General features: G+C 58.1%; 1 protein-coding gene across 2 annotated transcripts; it reads right to left on the bottom strand.

Moving 5' to 3' along the window:
* Positions 1-2,350: 2,350 nt before the first annotated feature.
* Positions 2,351-17,981, bottom strand: UVSSA (UV stimulated scaffold protein A). 2 transcript variants are annotated; one of them, XM_032950897.2, is made up of 14 exons: positions 17,746-17,981; positions 17,035-17,166; positions 15,887-16,217; positions 14,612-14,732; positions 14,206-14,344; positions 13,902-14,080; positions 13,640-13,819; positions 13,190-13,299; positions 12,323-12,457; positions 11,316-11,403; positions 9,549-9,700; positions 9,024-9,138; positions 7,537-7,720; positions 2,351-3,110 (listed from the first exon to the last, which is right to left on the bottom strand). In XM_032950897.2, exons 2-14 carry the CDS (start codon positions 17,142-17,144, stop codon positions 3,017-3,019), a joined length of 1,938 nt encoding a protein of 645 aa, XP_032806788.2. In that variant the 5' UTR covers positions 17,145-17,166; positions 17,746-17,981; the 3' UTR covers positions 2,351-3,016. The 2 variants fall into 2 exon arrangements, with proteins under 2 accessions (XP_032806788.2, XP_032806787.2); XM_032950896.2 differs by having other exon boundaries at positions 17,035-17,163.
* Between the last annotated feature and the right edge of the window lie 969 nt (positions 17,982-18,950).

Here is an 18,950-nt window from a genome sequence, read left to right as displayed (position 1 = left end):
ACGTGCCCGCCGTGGGTGTCTCGGGTCCCCTTGTGACCACGTGGAGTTTCTGCATCGGCCCGGACGACCGGGGCCTCGCCTGCCATTCCGCTTTGCACTCCCTCTTCACCTGGCCCTTACCTGGCCCGCACCTGAAACCCACCTGGCCCTCACCTGGCCCTCACATGGCCACCGAAGTGTGCGTCAAGGCTGCGAAGGTTACGCACGGGTAACTGTGGAGCGTTTCCCCATCTCTTCACGGTTAAGTTTGGGTACCAGCAGATACTTTTCTGGTTTCTGTTTGGTTATGGGTGGAGCTCGTGCCGATGACTAGTTGGCGAGGATCGGTACCATATGAGTGCTAGGAATCCTCTTATTACCACTGGTCCCTCGTGAGGTCTTCTGCGCCGCGTCTCCCCCTTCGCGACGGACGAGGCTCCCTCCACCTCCCGCTCCTAATCCCCTCCCCCCCCCCACCCACCGATTATCACTAATATTACTCGATACACAGGCGAATAATCAGACAGGCTCCTCCTGTGTGTGCTTCCAGAGTCCCGAATTCCGCACTGCCCGGTATGCACACGCATGAAGGCGGTAGTGAGGGGGGGGGGGGGGGGGGGGCTGTGTGAGCGCGCATCTTCCATTCACCAACGCGGACAGCGCGAGCAGAGGTCGACATCACCCCACTGCATCTCCCGAGAGTTGCTCTTCATAGGCCATACGAAGGGGATTCGAATATTTCACATGGATCATCCCGAGACATGGAACACCTCGTCTGATCTCGAGGCATGGAACACCTCGTCTGATCTCGAGATGTGGAACACATAATCTGATCTCGAGACGTGGAACACCTCGTCTGATCTCTAGGCATGGAACACCTCGTCTGATCTCGAGACGTGGAACACATAATCTGATCTCGAGGCATGGAATACCTCGTCTGATCTCGAGGCATGGAACACCTCGTCTGATCTCGAGACGTGGAACACATAATCTGATCTCGAGACGTGGAACACCTCGTCTCATCTCGAGACAAGGAACACCTCCTCCGATCTCGAGGCATGGAACACCTCGTCTGATCTCGAGGCATGGAACACCTCGTCTGATCTCGAGAAAAGAAACGCCTCATCTGATCTCGAGACTCCAGGATTAAGTTTTCTACTCATATAAAGAGCCTCGGCACCATGCTCGGCCAGAACGTCGTTCGGTCACCACGTGCACAATGTCGTCAGCTCTTGCGATTTTCATATCAGGGCTCTACGATACATCCGACCACTATTTGTGTCGTGATATACTGTAGCTAACACGGCGGAGTGTTGCATAGTGTCGACAAGGCTCGATTATTGCAACTCACTCCTCTACAGGTGGTCTGGCAAAAACATTACCAAGCTGCAGGGTGTACAACATTCTTTGGCACGTGTCGTGACGGGTACTCCAGGATCCGATCATGTCCGTCCTGTGCTCGCTGAGCTGCATCGGCTTCCGGTTGCCGAACGAATACACTATAAGGTCGGACTCATTACACACAAAGTGCTTGCCACAAATGAACCACAATACCTTGCTGATCTCAAGAAGCATAAACCATCACGCAAACTCCCGTCTCTTCACAGCAGCGGCTTTTGCCGAGCCATTGAACAAATGCGGTCACCACATCGCGCGCATTCGGATGCGCTTCAGCGGCGGCCTGGCTCGCTCTTTCTTCCGATAAAATAAGTAATATTTTTAAAAAAACTTTTTTTTAAAAACACGCTTTCATGAAATGTACCGTACTCGTAATGGCAGAACTCCACGACTCCAGGAAGTGGCCGCAAAGCTTGCCATAACGTCAGCGGCCGTAGTCATTTACAGCCAACGTCAGTTGAGCGTGGACAATTAGACCCAAGCCGAAACATAACATATAAAAAAAATGTTTAAAAATATATAATTTCTATTTTTTATGATAGAATATAGTAGTCATCAGTATGACATAAGTATACCAAGTTTGCAGTCGATACCCCATTGGGAAGTGGGTTAAAATTGAGTTACAAGATTGATACGACAACAGTGAGTTAATAAAAAGCGTGTAATGTAATGAAGCCACTGGAGCTATGCACTTTTAAATCTAGATTGAAAACTCGATTCTTTAGAACTGCTTTGTGTTTAGTTTGTTTGTCCTTCCCCGCACCTCCGATGAGCACGGTTTGGCTATATACGGTGCGAAAGAAGTTCAACATACATACAAACCTGGTCTGATCCCGAGACATGCAACACCTCGTCTGAGGGGGGTCTACGGTGTCACGTGACACGTGCAGACCTCGGCTTGAGAGTCCACGCAAGAGAAGAGGTGCACAGGGGAGTGCGTCCGCACACCGAGCCACGCACACGTTGACAAGAGTCCGGTATAAATATTTATTACAAACATTGCATTGATGCGGGCCAGCAACGGGTGCACTCTGGGTCATGCTGGCGCTGCTTCCAACGGCGTGAGTGTTCGTGGTGGCGGATGTCTTGGTTGCTGTGGTACCGATGGAGGTGGTTGCAGTGGTGGTTATGGCTCTGCGGTGGTGGTGCTCGTGGCTGCGGCAATCGTGGTGATGGCGTTGGTGGTAGGGGAGTGGTGGCTCGGTGATTAGCGCGCTGCGCTACAAACCCGGCGACCCGAGTTCGATTTCTGCTCACGGCCAACACCAGTTGGCCATTATCTGAACGGGTCCTGCGGCTCCCCTAGCTCGACTCAGCTTCAAATGAGTACCTAGTGTGATGTGTAAAAACATTGCCACGAGGGAGACAAAGGCGGTCGGGCGTGGTGCTGGCCATCCACCCCCTCGTGTGCCGTGCCGGCCTTCATAGGTGCCCGCTAACAGCACTTGCCCCAACAGTCTTTTAAGGCTATATGGAGATCTTTGTCTTTGGTGGTGGTGGGGATTATGATGGTCGCAGCTGAAGGAGCCACGTGCTCAGCACCCGCACCCGGAGACATGCGGAGTAATGGGGGGGGGGCAGCCTCCACCCAGCCAGACAACACCACCACCCCCCTCCCCCCCACCTCATTCACCGCCACTCAGGTGAGTGCGTAGGTGAACTGGTTGGTGAACCTCTCGTGCTTTCCCCGGTCCAGCTTCGACATCGCAGCTGAGACTCGCTTCACCGAGGCTCTGGGGGCGACACGGGATGAGGGGCGGGGTAGGCAGGGGGGGGGGGCGGCGGGGTAGGCAGGGGGGGGGGTGAGACGGCGCGGAGGGGGGGAGCTGGTGGTGGTGGTTCCGCTGGTTGGTAGTGCTGATGCCAGCGCTGCTGCTGGTGACTGTGCTCGTGTGATTATCTTTGCCCGTGTCGGTAGAGCTGACGGTGATGGTGGTGGCGCTGGTTCAGTTCATTGTGTCGCTCCAAGTGTACCGGGGATGATGCTGGCAGTTTGCGTGGTCGTGCTTATGTGCTGATGGTGGTGATGGTAGTTGCCGGTGGTATTGGTAGCGGCGATGGTAGTTCACGTGGTAGTGTGGGCAGTTGGTGCTGGCGGTGCCGGCGGTACTGGTAGTGGCGATGGTAGTTCACGTGGTAGTGTGGGCAGTTGGTGCTGGCGGTGCTGGCGGTGCCGGCGGTACTGGTAGTGGCGATGGTAGTTCACGTGGTAGTGCGTGCGGTTGTTGCAGTTGTCACGGCGTGAGAGAGGCGCGGCGTGTCGCACAGTAATTATTCCCCGCCGAGCGTCAAGGTCGTGCGAAATTACAATAGCCCGGGGCAGAGACAATTGAACAGAACTGCGGGCAAAAGATAGGGAAGACGTAAGATGTGATTTTTTTTCAAGGACAGAAATGGTCACATTGAGAGGCGCGCAAGCAAAAAAAACCCAAAAAGGGATCGATAGTCCGAATCCGCACAGCTCACGGCGCCGCTGATAAAAACCTGCGGAGGCTCCACCCGGGGCCTCGTAGAGTCGAGCGCCGAGGTCTCCGCTCCCCTGCGCGCTGCATCGATTCACGATTCACCCCCTCCCCCACCCATCTTTGTCTTTCCCAAGCGAAGAGCTGGGAGAGTAGGCAGGGTGAGCGGGAGATTCGGAGCAGCCCATCTCCGTGTTGGCAGCCGAGACTCCGCACTCCGCACAGTCCAGACCCAGCTCCCCATTTCTCGCACGTCCCGTCCCTTCCCACTCTTCCTCGCGTCCCTCTTCCCAGCTCCCTCAATTCCCCCTCCGGTTTTCCCCTTCACGTCTCTCTCCTCCAACTCTCCCTCCCCTTCTATCCCTCTCCCTTACTCCGCCTTCCCAGCCGATTCCCTCCGCGCCCCCCCTCCCGCCGCTCCTCGCCACCTCCCCGACGCTCCTCGTCCACCGCTAGCTCCTCCGTCGTTGCGCCGAGCGCAGGCTTCCCGAGCGGACGACGAGGATGGCGACGACGGCGTGGATGGGGTGGCCCCCCCAGTAAAATTCCGTGGGGGGGGTCTGGACCCCCCCCCACTCCACCTCCCTATCCCACCCCAATCCCCCCACGCTCGCCCTTCCTTCCCCGCGCCGCGGCTCCACGAGGCCGCTCCCCCCGCCCGCCGCCGCCTCCATCTGATAAGGGTAATGACAGCCGCGGCCGGTTCAATACGCGCCAAGGGCCACTGCCTCGCCGATCAATGTTGGCCCCGCGCGGGGCATACGAGATTGGCCCCGCTGCCGCCGCCGCCGCTGCCCTCAGCCTCGGGCCCTCGCCGGGATGCGGGGCCCTGCCGCCGCCGCGGGCCGCCCTTGGCTCCGTCCCCGTGTGTCCGCGCGTCGCGGGCATCCACAGACACCCCCCCCCCCCGCCCGCCGCCCGCCTCCCCACGAAACGTTGCGCCCCGCCCCCAATCCCTCCCTACCTGCGGAAGTGGACCCTGGCCAGAGTGGCCCAGCATTGAGAGCAACGCAGCTCGAGAGTGCAGAGCCTGCTGCTGGCAAGCGGCCACTCTGTGACGCAAGGGCCTCGTGGGGGGGGCCGAGGCCCCGCGTCCGCCGGGGTCGTCGAGTTCGCGGCGAGCGACTCGCGGCAGCGACGGACCACGTGACGTGGGAAACGTGCGGCGCTCGTCTGGCGGTTCCCGCTCGATGTCAGACCGCAAGCGTGACGCTTCGGTCGTGAGAAACGCAAACAAACGGAACGTCCCATCGTGGCGCTCGTGTCGCCGCTGTGACGCCGACATCGCACGTTTACACTTTGATACGCGGAGAGCCTCACCGCGATTCTAAAGTCTGTTCCAGGAACCACCGAAATTCGCAGGACACAGTGGCCCGGGTGTCCGTCCAAGAGAGGATTCAGATTCGTGTCGCGTCATCCTGCACCGCGTGGAGGCCGGGTGCTGGCTACGACGACGAGGTTCTGGTGGCACCAATGCCATTGACCACGATCACCCCTGGACTTGACCTTAAGCGACGTCATCAATAACGTAGCAAGGTTGGCATGGGCCCCGTGCAAGAAGTGAATTGAGGGGGGGGCCCACCTCCTTGTAGCCCGGCACTCGGGTCCCACCGGCCCCGGAGGCACCGGTGCAGTTGCACAGCCTGCACACTCGGCAGCTTCGTCCCTCCGGTGACCGGCGACGCGAGAACGTCGCTGCCCTCACCACCGCCTCATCCCCGATGCTCCCGTCGGCAAGGAGACGCAGACCGCAGGTTCGCAGACATCGCGTAGTTCTTTGGGTCCAATGTAACTTGGGACGTTCCGGCTGGTGCGGGGGGCTTCTCATTGGGTGGGTCTCTCTGATTGTAGTCCCCCACACCCCCCCTATCAGCTATGGCCCCCTACTTACAAAGATCCCCATGACTAAATCCCCTTTGTGCTTCGCTGGCACAACACCACGACCGCGTTCCCCCTCCCGTAGCAGAATCGGTGGTGTGCGCCGTGGTGATTGACAGTGGGGAGTAGGGGGGGTGTTGAGCTCGTGCTCTCCCTGCTCACCCCCCACCGAGGGTTTGTTTAGAGATCGTTGGCCACGGCAGGGGGCAGGAATGCGCGGGAACAACGCGGACAAGAGGAGCATGCCGTCAGTGCCACCACGCGGGCAGCAAGCGCCCCTGTGGGTGGCGGTGCTGGTGGTGTTGCGTATTGGTGCGTGGTGCTGCGTATTGGTGCGTGGTCCTGGTGGTGCTGATGGTGCGTGGTGCTGGTGGTGCGTGCTGGTGGTGCATGGTGGTGGTGCATGGTGGTTGTGCGTGGTGGTGGTGCATGGTGTGTGGTGCTGGTGGTGCTGGTGGTGCGTGGTGCTGGTGGTGCTGGTGGTGCATGGTGGTGGTGCATAGTGGTGGTGCGTGGTGGTGGTGCGTGGTGCTGGTGGTGCTGGTGGTGTGTGGTGGTGCATGGTGGTGGTGTGTGGTGCTGGTGGTGCATCGTGGTGCATGGTGGTAGTGGTGTTGCGTGGTACTGGTGGTGGTGCTGGTGGTGTGTGGTGGTGGTGCGTGGTGGTGGTGGTGCGTGGTGGTGGTGGTGGTGGGGAGCAGTAACACAGTGGTTAGCTCGTTCCGCCACCAACCCGGTGTAATCCGAGTTCGATTCACGCTCACGACCAAAGAGAGGCGAATATTTGAAACGGTCGTGCGCCTCACCTAGGTTGACTCAGCCTCAAATGAGTACTTGGTGCGGTGTGCACTGGGGAGGCGAAAGCAGTCTGGCGTGGTTTTGACCACCCACCCCCTCGTGCACCGGCCTTAATAGGTGATACTCGCAAACTAACAACACTTGCCCCGACCATCTGTTAACAGCTACCCAGGGGGTCTTTCTCTTTGTACAAGGGTGGTGTATACAGGTGGTGCTGTACAGCCTATGTAAAGATGCGTGTGACATCACAGATGTGACGTCACCACTCACTTGCCGTGCAATAAATTTCATGCATTATTGTGCCCACCCCCCCCCCCCAATACAAAAGTCTACCCACATGCCAAATTTAAAGTTTGTTGCATGTTGGGAAGTATGCTGAACATTTCGAACAGACACACGTATTCACAAATTTCCCGTTTATATATATAGATATGTCGCTGTGTGTTATTGGGTGACCATGCCCATGAGGACGCCCTCCCTCCCAGGGGGGTGCATCGATGCGTCTCGTGACGAGATACCTAGGTCCCTGCACGGTGTCGGACGGATCGAGTGTCCATGTACGGAGGTGGGGAGCGTGGGATATGGTGGTGTCTTTGTGTACTCAATACCCTACGAGCCCAGCGACCCGAGTTTGATTCCTGTTTATGGCCAACATCTGTGATGATTATCTGAACCGGTCCTGAGCCTCCCCTGGGACGGCTCAGCCTCAAATGAGTACCTGGTGCGGTGTATGAGCATCGCCACCAGGGAGGCAAAGGAGGCCGGACGTGGTGCTGGCCACCCACCCCCTTGAGCGCCGTGCCGGCCTTCATAGCTGCTCGCTAATACTTGCCCCAACGGTCTGTTAGGCTATACGGGGAACTTTGTCTTTGGTCATGTGGTGGTGGTGGGTGTGTTGATGATAGTGGTGGTGTGTGTGGTGACGTGGTGGTGTGTGTGGTGACGTGGTGGTGGGGTGAGTGTGGAGATGCCACGGTGGTAGTGGTGGTGTATGTGTGTGTGGTGGTGTGGGGACACGGACCTGTTGAACACCTTCCTCTCCAGGCGACTGCGCGCCGTGTTGTTGAGCTGCTTCACGTCCGTCAGGTTGGGATATTTCTTGCGCTTTCCCTTTCCCCTGCCCTTGCCCCTCTCAGGTCGCGACGAGCCCAGGTCCAGCCCCGTGGCCGCCTCGATGTCTCTCATCAGCTCCGCGTCCCTCCACCCTGCGCCACGTTCACACCCAGGGGTGCGGGGGGTGGATTGGGAGGGGTTGGGGGGGCGAAGAGAGGCGGGGGCTGCGTGACTGCGTGCAAACGGGCGCCTCCACGTGCACATTTTCACTTATTTGCACCACGCCAGCGTCGACAGCACCACGGCACCCCCCCCTCCACCCTCCTCTCAACCCCACGCCCCCCCCACCGCCCCCCCCACCACCCCCCCACCACTTCACCCGCACCCGACACAGCGGGCGTGCGGCTCGACCAAATTGATAACAAAACAGAAATAAAATAATAAGAGAGAACCCGAAATGGAATTTCCTGTGGGCGAACGGAGGCGCGGGGGCCGTGCGGGGCGGCGACCCCCACGTCCCGCTTTAAATTGCCCGTAAAGCGGGGGGCATTAGGAGCGGTTTTGCTGAAAACACATTGGGAGTTACGGGAGCCAGAGTTCTAACGATCGCACGATTTCTCACTAACGCCTCTCTAAACGCGCGGAGATCCGTGAACACGGCACGCCCGCCCCCCCGCCCGCCTGCCCACCGCCCCTCCCCGTCCCTCCCTCTGCCGAGCCGTAATTACGCGAGCCTGGACTGGGGACTCCGTCGTTGCCGCCGCCGTCGCTAACAGGCCCGGGGATTTTTGTGCTGATCGATCTCCACAAAAGCCGACACGACTTAACCCCTTTGCGCGCCCTCAGTGGGGTTCCACGCAGCGCTGCGACCGACGCCTGGCAGCAGCGAAATCGGCGAAGTCTTGCGGCAAACGGCAGAACGTGCAAAATAGGAAATTTTAAAAATAACGCGCGGGCGGAGGAACGAAACGTTTCGGCGGGCGACGGCGATCCGGCGCAGCGCCGTCCTGCGCCCCAGACGGCGCTCCTGCAGGCGATGAAGGCCGAGGGGACACGCCGGCGCGGGACGGCAGCGCCGGCCGCGAGACAGTTAAAGAGGATTGGGCGAAGGAGCAATCCCCCTTCTCATTACCGGCCGCGCAAAGCCCCGGCTTTCACACCGCCAGGAAATCAATACCCACCCGCCCGGATTCATTTCACAACCGAGTGGGCAGTTAGCGCGTCCAAACGGGGACGGGACGCCAGCCACCCCCACCCTCCGCGCCGCTCGGCCGCCCGCAACGCGGCGGTGCTGCCCCCTGGTGCCGCCCCCAGACGCCGACGGCAAATGGAACGATCGGGCGGTCGCGGCGCTCGAGCGCTCGGATGCCGTGAGGCCGCGCTCCGCGAGTGAGCGTCCGGAGCTTCATTCTGTTTGCGTCGGTGACCTGGAAAGCATCTCGGCCCGGCACGTACCTGGCCGCTCGGCCTCTTCCCGCTGCCTCCGTTCCCGCTCCAGCCGCGCCGCGTCCTCAGCACTTGCCGGGACGCCCTGCTCGTCGCGCGGAACGATCTTCCCGTGGAACGGACACTGGGGAGCGGGGTGGGGGATACGAGTATTAATTTGTAGCCAAGTCACCCTTGCATGAGGGGCAAATTATGTTTTGTGCATCTCCTGGCCAAATACAGGATACTGACGGGATGGGGGGAGGCATGGGAAGGGTCGTGGTGGGGGTGGGGGGCACGCGCCCGCGGGGAGGCACACAGGAGGACTCCGAACACTACACACGAACGTCACTTCTTTTGTAGATACACACCCAGACTGCTATCTGACACGGACTGTGAACAAGAAGTCCATCTGACCACAGTGACCTGGCACCCAGGCTGGCGCAAGAGTGCTGGCGGCGACGTCGCATTTGAATGAACGCAGCGTACGGCCATCATGGAGTATGCACGCTGCATGCTTTATCACGGTTGGGGCGAGGGGGTCGGGGGGGGCACCTTATGTCGGTCAGCCCGCTCGCACAGCCGCCCGTCAGGTAGCGGAGCGCGGCACGTGCGGAGGGCAGCTGCTCTGCTGGTGCCGGGGCCCCCCGGCGCCAGCCCACGGGACGGCCCGGGCCTTGGTTCCTGGAGAGACTCGGGCTCCAGGCCTGGTGATCGTGCCAAGCACGTCAGAAGCATTAGCAGAGCCACAGTCCACTCTCCATCACCACCACAATGCCACTCAATTTTGTTATCTTGAGACGAACTTACCATTCGGATCTCTCACAGAGCCGTGCGATTCTTCCTATTAGAGAGCGGCCCGCGGAAGCGGATATCACAGAGCTACCTCCGAGATCCCTTCCAATGACCCCGGCTCCATGCAGCAGAGCACAGCCGGGCACGACACGACTTTTCTATCAAATGCACCAAGCAGATCGCACGGCCCGTGCCGTTCTCAAACCCCCCAACACCAGCCCGGCCGTGGAAACGGCGGCCGTGCAGCTCCACCACCACCCCACCGCCGCGTTACGGTGCCGTGCGTGGAGCCGCCATCGCCTCGCTCGCTCGTCACCGCCCGTTGACGCGGGGCGCCTAACGGCCGTCGCCCGATCAATGCGGCGCGCTAATGCCCGTCGATAAGCACCGATCTGGGCGCTGCGCAATCTGCGGGCATTTGACGAAGAGCGGGATCCGTAAAGCTTAACCGTCCGTTTTATTTGCTATGGAAATGCAGCCGTTTGAAAAGTACAGTGCCCAAGAAACGATGTCGGTGACAGCGACTGTGCCGAGCGCCAGCGAAACCCAGACCCCCGTGTGGCTCCAGCAGCAATGGGGGCTCTGCCAAGACCCGACTTGGTGGTGGTGGTGTTACTTGTGTGGTGGTGGATATCTTGTTGTGGTGGTGTCATGTGCTGGTGTGTGGGTGTGGCACGTGGTGGTGGTGGTGGTAGCGGTGCTACTTGGTGGGTGGAGGTATTGTGTGGTGGTGGTGGTGGTGATTGACACAGCCAAGTGGTGATTTCACCAAAATTTGGAGTCAGCACTGTCAGCTGATGGTGTTACGTGGTGGTCGTAATACTAATTAATTAATTAATTGCCCTACAGAGCCACACTGAGTAACATGACTCTTTTTCAGGAGGCTTCTACTACTGCTACATCAGGTTTTTATTTTAAGATGTTTTGAGCCAATTAATGGTGAGATGTGTTGAATATACACGTGGGAGGAAACTGGAGCACTCGGAGAAAACAACACACATAAGGAGGCAACGCTCTATCCCCGTACAGATGGAAACAGATGTTAGTCCACTTGTGGTCCTGGCTTCTCCTGGCGAGCCAGGGTATGGCACCTCTTCAACACCCACAGGGAGTTTCACGACATTTGTGCAATCCACCAACCATCGCTGCCTCCACAGTGCTGGATCAGAGCTGCCACGTGCAGTGTAGCCACCACTGCCACATCGTGGTGATATCACATTGTGGTGTCATATGGCAGTGGTGCTGGAGTCACATGGTGGTAATGGCTGAGTCACGTGGTGGTGGTCGTGGTGGTGGAGTCACATGATAGTAGTGATGGTGGTGTTGTCACGTGTTGGTGGAGGTGGAGTCACGTGATAGTGGGGGTGGAGTCACGTGATGGTGGGAGTGGCGTCACGTGGTGGTGGTGGTGGTGGTGGTGAAGTCACGTGGTGGTCGTGGTGGAGTAACGTGGTGGTGGTGGTGGTGGAGTAACGTGGTGGTGGTGGAGTCACGTGATGGTGCGGTTGTATGAGTCTCCGCACTCACCATACTCTGCGCGCCGATGCTCTGGGATGTGTGGTTCATAGCCGTCCTTCTCCGGAACCTCCTCAAACTCTGAGTCAGACTCCTCTACCTGCCAAATTCCGACAAACGAGGGTGTGGGGGTCATTGGTTATGAACCCAATGTTGCCCCTCCTCCCTCTCTCTTCATCACTACCAAATCAGCCGGCGGGCCGCATGCAGGCCGTGGCCGACACGGAGCCCTCTGCTTCCAAACGACCCACAACAAACATCTACGCATCGCAGCGACACATTAACGTGTCACTGCAAGCATCTTGGCCGTGGCGATCAAGCAAATCTGAAACATTGTGCGTCCAATGTCAAAACCACGGCACGACGTCATCATCATCATCATTGTTGTGGTGGTGTTCGCAAGAGGGAAGCTGGCAGCAGCTGGTGCGGTGGAGGAGAGCCCCTCATTATATTTTGCGTGGTCAGTCAACGACGGTTCGCGGGTGTTCATGTGTGGCCTACCAAAGGTCCATGGGCAAAAGAAGAGTGTCAACTCCGGTTTTTCCCTACACGTATTTTGCTCCTCTAAATTTTCACGTGATAAGCCACTTCCTTATCATTTGTGTTAACCAGGTCGCTTCTGAAAAATAGCTATATAGCTCAGTGGGCCTTACCTAGTAAAAAAACAAAGTTTTAATTTAGTAGTTCTGTGTATGGCCAATAAAAGTGGGACAATGTGACTACATGCTTATTCAATGAGGTTGTTTGCATAATTTTTTGTTGCCAATTTAAAAATGTTGGTGCCATCATCAGTTGGTACCAACAAGTCAAATATTGGGCCAATTAGCCTTGAAAAAGGAGAAATGTTCTTCACCCCTGATCCCAACCCTAAAGCCACGTCTATTCTTCGGACACCACCAGGTGCGCCACTGCCACCTGCTGGTTCCCAGTGGCCCGACGTGGCGGCTGCGCGAATGCGGGGCCGCGAGGGCCGCGAGGGCCGCGAGGGCCGCGAGGCCGTGGGGGCCGTGCGGTCGTACCGGCGAATGCTGTGCCCGGCTCGCTCGGTAGTGGATGTTCATCTCCTCGTGTTTCTTCACGGTGGCCTCCAGTGCCATCTTGATGTCTATAGCCCGCTTGAGGGAAGCGTCGTTCACGCCGGCCCGGGTGAAGGCCTGAGGTACACCGCGCCACCGTGGTCACCGTGACGCTCGGCCCTTGCACCGTGTTACACTGTGCGAATCGTATGCATGTCGACCTACGTGCATGCGTGTACGTCATGCGTGTGGCCTTAAAGTGCACACAGCCTGACACAAGCGCCATGGTGACATCACCGCCACTTAGTGGCGAATGGCGGTTGTTGTTGTGCGCGTGCATGCGTGCGTGCGTGGATAGATGGATAAGCGTGTGCGAGTGGTCATGTAGTGGTTAGCCCGCTCACTCTCAACCCGCTCAACATCAATTCCGAATATCTTAATTGGTCCTGGACCTGCTCGAGGCCAATTCAGCCTTAAATGAGTACCTGCTATAGCGTGTAAGCATCACCACTCGGGAGACAAAGGCAGCCGTGCATTGTACGGGTCACGGTGGCATAGGTGTTTGCGAGCAGCATTTGCCCCAACAGCTTGAATAGGCTAGATGGGGGACTTTATTTTGTGTGTGGGCACCATGGTGGTAAGATGTTAACTACCTCTCCTCGTATGCAGGTCATAGATTCGATCCCGACCCTGACACCCGTATATTTGGAGTTTGCATGTCTCTTTCCCCGTAGTCGCGTGGGTTTTTCTCCGGATCCTCCGGTTTTTCCCTCCGCGTTTAGAATCTACATCACACGTTTAAAGAGTATTTGAACGCTATAAAATTCCACATGACGAGCCACTTTGTTGAAGAAAGAAAAACATGTGAACCTGCAGCCAGGCCTGCACGCGGGGCAGGTGCCGCGTCTGGATGAGGCCGAGCTGGTCGCGCAGAGTCGTGAGCACCGCACTGTTGTCCTCATCTTCCTGCACGACCACCACTGGGAGGACAAAGCAAGCTTCGTGTCACCAACACCACCACCATCGCCACCACAACCAGCATCAACGCCAGCATCACCACTACAATCAACACCGTCAGCAGCTGCACAACCACCCCCCCCAGCGCCACCACCTCCACCATCACCTCCACCATCACCTCCACCATCACCTCCACCATCACCTCCACCATTACCTCCACAACTGTCCGCGCCAGCACCATCACCCCCACCAGCACCACCACCACCACCTCCACATCTACCCCGACCAGCACCACCACCACCATCACAACCATCCAACCAGCAGCAGCAGCAGTAGGTCGGTGCCCATGCCTGAACTGAGCACCTGGAGGGATCTCGAGCGTGAGGCTGTAGCTGTGGGAGATCAGACCGTGGTCCCTCATGAACGTTGGCCCCTGCTCCTCCTTGCCCGAACCTCCTCCTGCGGCCTCTCCTCCCTCACCGCTGTCTTCATCATCATCGTCGTCGTCGTCCTCATCCTCATCGTCCTCGTCTGGATCACTCACTGACCACAAAGCACATGGGGCTCTTAACACCAACGCCACCCCGACCACCCTTTCCCTGAGAGCTTCCGAAAGCCAGCTCACCTCCCTGGGTGACCACGACCCCAGAGCCCCAGCCACACGAGGGAGGAGGAGCAGAAGCATCGTCCGTGCTGCAGCCTGGTTGCTGTTGACTCCGTGGAGTGGCCGAGGAGCCCTCTTCGTCACGGGCTGCCGCGCTGGCACCGCCAAGGCTCGGGTTACATTGGAGATTACCTCCGTTGCTGAAACGAAAAGTGCAACTTTTTACAGCACTCCTTTCAGGAGGGCGACTCCACACACGCGTCGCTCCCACATGTGGCCGGGTACCCCCCCAAACTCTGCCCGCGAGGCCGTGTGTGAGTCTCACTTGAGGGCAGCTGGAGATTCACCGCGCCCCGCCGAGCCGGCGTCGCTGGGAAAGACGTCAAACTCCCCCAGGGAGGGTAGCAGCAGCCGGAAACAGGACTCGGCCTGCGTGAGGCAGTCCTGCAGCTCGCCGACCGTCTCTGCACACGCAACACGGGCAGGCCGCAGACTCGCCTTAATCGCAAGCACCGTGCCAGCTCAACCACATGTACATCACAGCCACGACAAACCACACACCGCCATGTCCTCAACTACCAGCACACCGCGGCCACACCGCCATCGCGATATTGCCTCAAACACTGGCACAGCATCGGCCGAACTACCCGCAAGGAACCACATCAACTACCCACACACCATAGTCCCCGTCACCCACTCCGACGTAAACCCCCGGATTACAGATGCCGCACCCTCCATCTCGGCAGCCGCCTTGCGCGCCTTCTCCTTGTTCAGGGTCTCCTGCCGCCTCTGCTGCTCGGCCTCCCTCTGCCTCTGGGCCAGCGAGCGCGCCTGCACGTCCTGGAAGTCGACCTGTGGGGGGGGAGGGGTGGGCAGCGTGAAGGCAAGGGGAATTTGCGTCGGCGGGGGCCAGCCGGCGGCCGTCACCACGACCACGCCGCGAGCAGGCCGGTAGCATAGCGGTGACCACGAGGAGTTTGGAGGCCCTGGTGCGAAATGCCTGATGAGGCCCCCCTCTGCCTTTTCCGAGGCCTCCTGGGATCCAAGGTCCGGAAAAAAAACGTGCCAAATTCCACCCCCCCCGCCAACCCCTCTGTGACCATGGGTGGCCCCATCTCATTGTCCACACTGTACATAGAACGATACCAGAACACTTCTGTTGAAGGTGTCGTGAACTATAAACGGTAATTAATGTGAAATGTGGGAGTAAAGTCATTCAAAAGCGAAGCGCTTAAATAAAATGTAGAATCGTTGCCAACGTGCGCAATGTTAACCCAAACGTGCACACATGTGCATGCGTACGTGTGTACGACTGATGTGCATTTGTGCCTGTGTCATGGCAAGCGATTGTGCATGTGTGTATATGTGTCAGTGGTGTGTGATCTTCCACGGAGCTCATGGTCCACCCTAAACCGCATCCACTGCAAAAGCCATGGCAGTAGAAGCGGATACCAGATGCACAAATGTAAAACTCTCCAGTGTGCGACTGTGGTCATCTAGAACAGACCTTACAACGTACGATGCAGACATTACAGCGATACACTCTGCTGCTCCTGACGCGGTTATCTGGCTTGACCACCTGAATGTGAAACTGTAGTTGCTCTGCATCGACATCAGCAGCTATACCAAAGAAGAAGTGGTGTGGGACAAACCTGTGGTGGTTCCTAGAAGTTTTCTAAATCAGCACGGTAAGGGTCTTGAGTCGCTATAACTCCTTGCCTCTACAACTCCATTCTCGTGATGTCAGGTGCCGGTGCCGCTGCCACAATCAAAAGCAGTAAAATCCACGTAATAACATGTTTGAGTTGCTTATTTTTGAGCTGGGTTAGTTGTTGCACATTTATTTAATGGGGGGGAAATGGGGGGTTCAGTGCAAAATGCCCGGGGATGCTCAGCACAACAAACGTCATAAGACAGCAAGCTGCATTGCATTATTGTTATCATTCTTGCATCGATGCCAGTGCCCCATTTGTCACGCCCATCATCCAGCCGTGCCAACTCCCCACCTTCCGGGCGTGCTTCAGGAAGTGGTATCCCAGCGCCAGCTTGCGGTAGTCCTGCCCGTAGCGCTCGTGCCAGGCATGCACCGTGCGCAGCGCCAGGCCGCGCAGGCGGTGCGCCGCGGCCGACGGCGGCGGCAGCGGCCGCTCGGGGTCCGTCTCGGCCGTGAGCTCGAGCACCAGTTGCAAGTCGGAGAGCAGCGCCAGGCGGAAGGCGTGCGAACGCGAGAAGAGCTCGTCTGCCACGAGCAGCGCCGCCAGACGCACCTCCGAGTGCTCCTGCCTCAGCTGCGTGAGCAGCAGCTGGTAGGCGTGCTGGACGTACGCATCCGACTGCCTGCAGGCCACGGGCACGGCACGGGGGGTTCGGTTATACTGTACCCATTTTCCACCGGCACATCCGAGCTGAGATGAGGCTGCGCGGGTGAAACCTCGCGGTATGGGTGGTTTTCCGCCGGCTATTGTGTTGTGCTGAGCCGGAGTTGAACCGTGCCACGCTGGCTTTCAGAGACATTTGAGTCTGCCTCGGGGCTAATGATGCGCTCAGCGTGTGTGACATTGGCAGCCCGACTTCTACAGTGGAAAAACTTGGTGCCTCCTGAGCTAAGCTGGGCTGGCTCGGCATGGCCCCTGGCGCGGCTCGGTCGCACAGTGGAAAAAAGGTGTTGCTGCAGACCCGAGGCTGTCCAAAAGTGTTCCCACAGCAATCAGGACTGGCAATCTCAACATGAAGCACCTGGAGCACAAGACGGCAGTAGAAAACGTTGATGGCTCTACTAAACTGACGATTCCTAACGAGGTGAACACCAATGTACGCAGTTTTATCATTGTCCTGCTATGTTGAGTTGGCAGCCGTGTGCTTACACATGCAGTGTGGCGGTGTCACGTGACTCACAAGGCACGATGGGTATCCTGTTCCTATTGTTACAATAGGAACAGGAAATCATCCTGTGCGTCTATTCTATTGTTTTACTCTGGTTGCGAGTTGCTTGCTGGTGAGCTGCTGGTGAGCTGCTGCTCGGCTGGTGTTAAGTGTGACGGTGTCTTGATGACTAGGGTGTTGTCACAGCAATGTCTGTCGTTTGTCGGTGTGCTGTTGGGAGTTGAGACGCTATCCGGCGTGCTGGCGTGGCGGTGTGCCTGGAAGGCCCCACTTGCAGATCTTCTTGAGCTCCTTCATCCCGGCTGGATCGAGGCGCTCTCCTCCGGCCGTGGTGAGCTCCTCCAGCAGCTGAGAGAGGCGCTCGCACGCGGCCAGCTCCATGTCTGTCCCACGTCCTCGCCTGCTGAGAATCACCACAATGCGTGCATGGTACAAAGCCACTGCTGGATGAGGGCCTCCCCACGATCCGCACGGCATGACGAACTGCTGACGTTACGGTGTGCATTTCTGAAGGCGGGAGGCATAGAAGTGCAGTGCAACTGATTTCGCGGCACTGCCCTCTGCTGGCCACAACCTACCCGCGCAGCCTATAGCACCTTCACGTGTATGGTGAGTGAGAACCAGGCTTTAGTCTGCTAGGCTTCCGGGATCTGACGAAATCGGGCGATGTCCGAGCGATTTGGCCATGAGCGATGACTCAAATTGACCGGCATGATCACCAATCCGTGTGCGGTCATCAACAAAGCGAGCTCAGGAAAACGTCAAACATCACAGGCCGGTCACTCTCCGATCGGTGAGCCCAAGCGGGGGGCCGCTATTCCATCGTCCCCCCCCCGCTCCCCACCTACCGGCACGAACGTATCGCCACGGGGGCTCCCCCTGAGTCTACCGTGGTCACCAGCCCGTGGTATTTGTGCGAAAGGCGAGAAGACCCCCACCCCACCCCAGTATAAAAGCGCAGCGCGCCAGGACCTCGGCTCACCCGGTGATGTTTCTCGCAGGGAGGGCCCCTTAAGGGATGGAGACGGAGACCGCTTGTAGATCCGGCCCGGTAAGAGCCGCGCTCCCTGCCCGCGGTGCCCGCCGTGGTCTCCCGGTCCGTCTCCCGGTCCCCCGGGGCACCGCCCCGCCGGGTGCCCAGCCTCCTGCCGCTGTCACGACCCCGTCACGGTGACCTGGAAGCAGTTGCGCTCCGCTTGCAGGACGAGGCCCGGGCCTCTAGAGGGCACGAGAGCGCAGCGTTGGACAACTCGCGAAGCCGTGAAAATCGAGATGCGAATCTCAGAAGTCGCCAGATGTCGCCAGAGCTTCTGAAGTCAAACGTGTCGCGGAGATCCAGCCAGCCCTCCTCCTCTAAGACACTGGTGGTTTAACCATCAACAGCATCAGAAGATCAACAGGCCGATGCGAACGTCTTCTTCCTAAATGGAAAATTAAAAACCCCAGCCACAGTGCGACTGTTGCCACGGAAACCAAACTATGGACCGTAATTAGCAAGCCACTATAGCAGTCAGTGGCCCTCGGGTCACTGGCTGACTCTTGTGGCCTTTAGTGCGGCTCCCGACAATACACAATGTGAAAACACTCCATCGTGCTGCTGTCAAACCCCAATGGTTTCAAATGTGTGTCGGCCCTCACGCTGATGTCTTATCGGCGAAAGTGCCCCCCCCCCAACTCTGAAAATGAGTGCGGAACATTGCACGGTAGGATGCGCTCCTTGAACGGAGGGATAGAAAAACGACACGAACTCTCGCCTGAAGCGCTTTCGACGTGGCTAGCAGACCTCGACACTGGTATTTAGCTACTGAAAATAATACCATACGCAAAAATATTGCTACAAGACCAGTGTGTCAAAGTTCTAGGTGAGCGGCGGTATTGTGGGAATTATAGGGCAGGAGAGAACTTCATCGTTGGCAAGCTAGGACTTGCAAACTCTCCCGTGCTGTTCAATGGCCGATCCAGCCTCCACCTCCCACCTACTCCCCTCTCCATCGGTCGCGAAAGCGCAGGATGGCAGACGGCCGTCAACCCGCACCCACGGCCCTCTCAACGCCCTCGGTCGTGCATGCCACTGTTGGGGTAGTCGGAAGTGTTGCCGCGAAGATCGAGCCAGCTCGAAAGTTTGAATGCTGTGGAGTGAACAAGGCTCAGAAGCGCTGCACCAAGAGGCAGCTTCCCAAGTATTGC

The sequence above is a fragment of the Petromyzon marinus genome, chromosome 9 (genome assembly GCF_048934315.1).
Source record: "Petromyzon marinus isolate PM22_M1 ecotype Great Lakes invasive population chromosome 9, UKy_Petmar_22M1.pri1.0, whole genome shotgun sequence".
Taxonomy (NCBI): domain Eukaryota; kingdom Metazoa; phylum Chordata; class Hyperoartia; order Petromyzontiformes; family Petromyzontidae; genus Petromyzon; species Petromyzon marinus.
This window is presented reverse-complemented; position numbering and strand designations above follow the sequence as displayed.

Coding starts and splice junctions, on each gene's coding strand:
- UVSSA (XM_032950897.2), bottom strand. CDS start 17,144: ATGGAGCTGGCCGCGTGCGAGCGCCTCTCTCAGCTGCTGGAGGAGCTC. Junction 14,733..15,886: donor TCCTGAAGCACGCCCGGAAG/GTGGGGAGTTGG, acceptor CCCCCCCCACAG/GTCGACTTCCAGGACGTGCA. Junction 13,820..13,901: donor GGTCGTGGTCACCCAGGGAG/GTGAGCTGGCTT, acceptor CTTTGTGGTCAG/TGAGTGATCCAGACGAGGAC.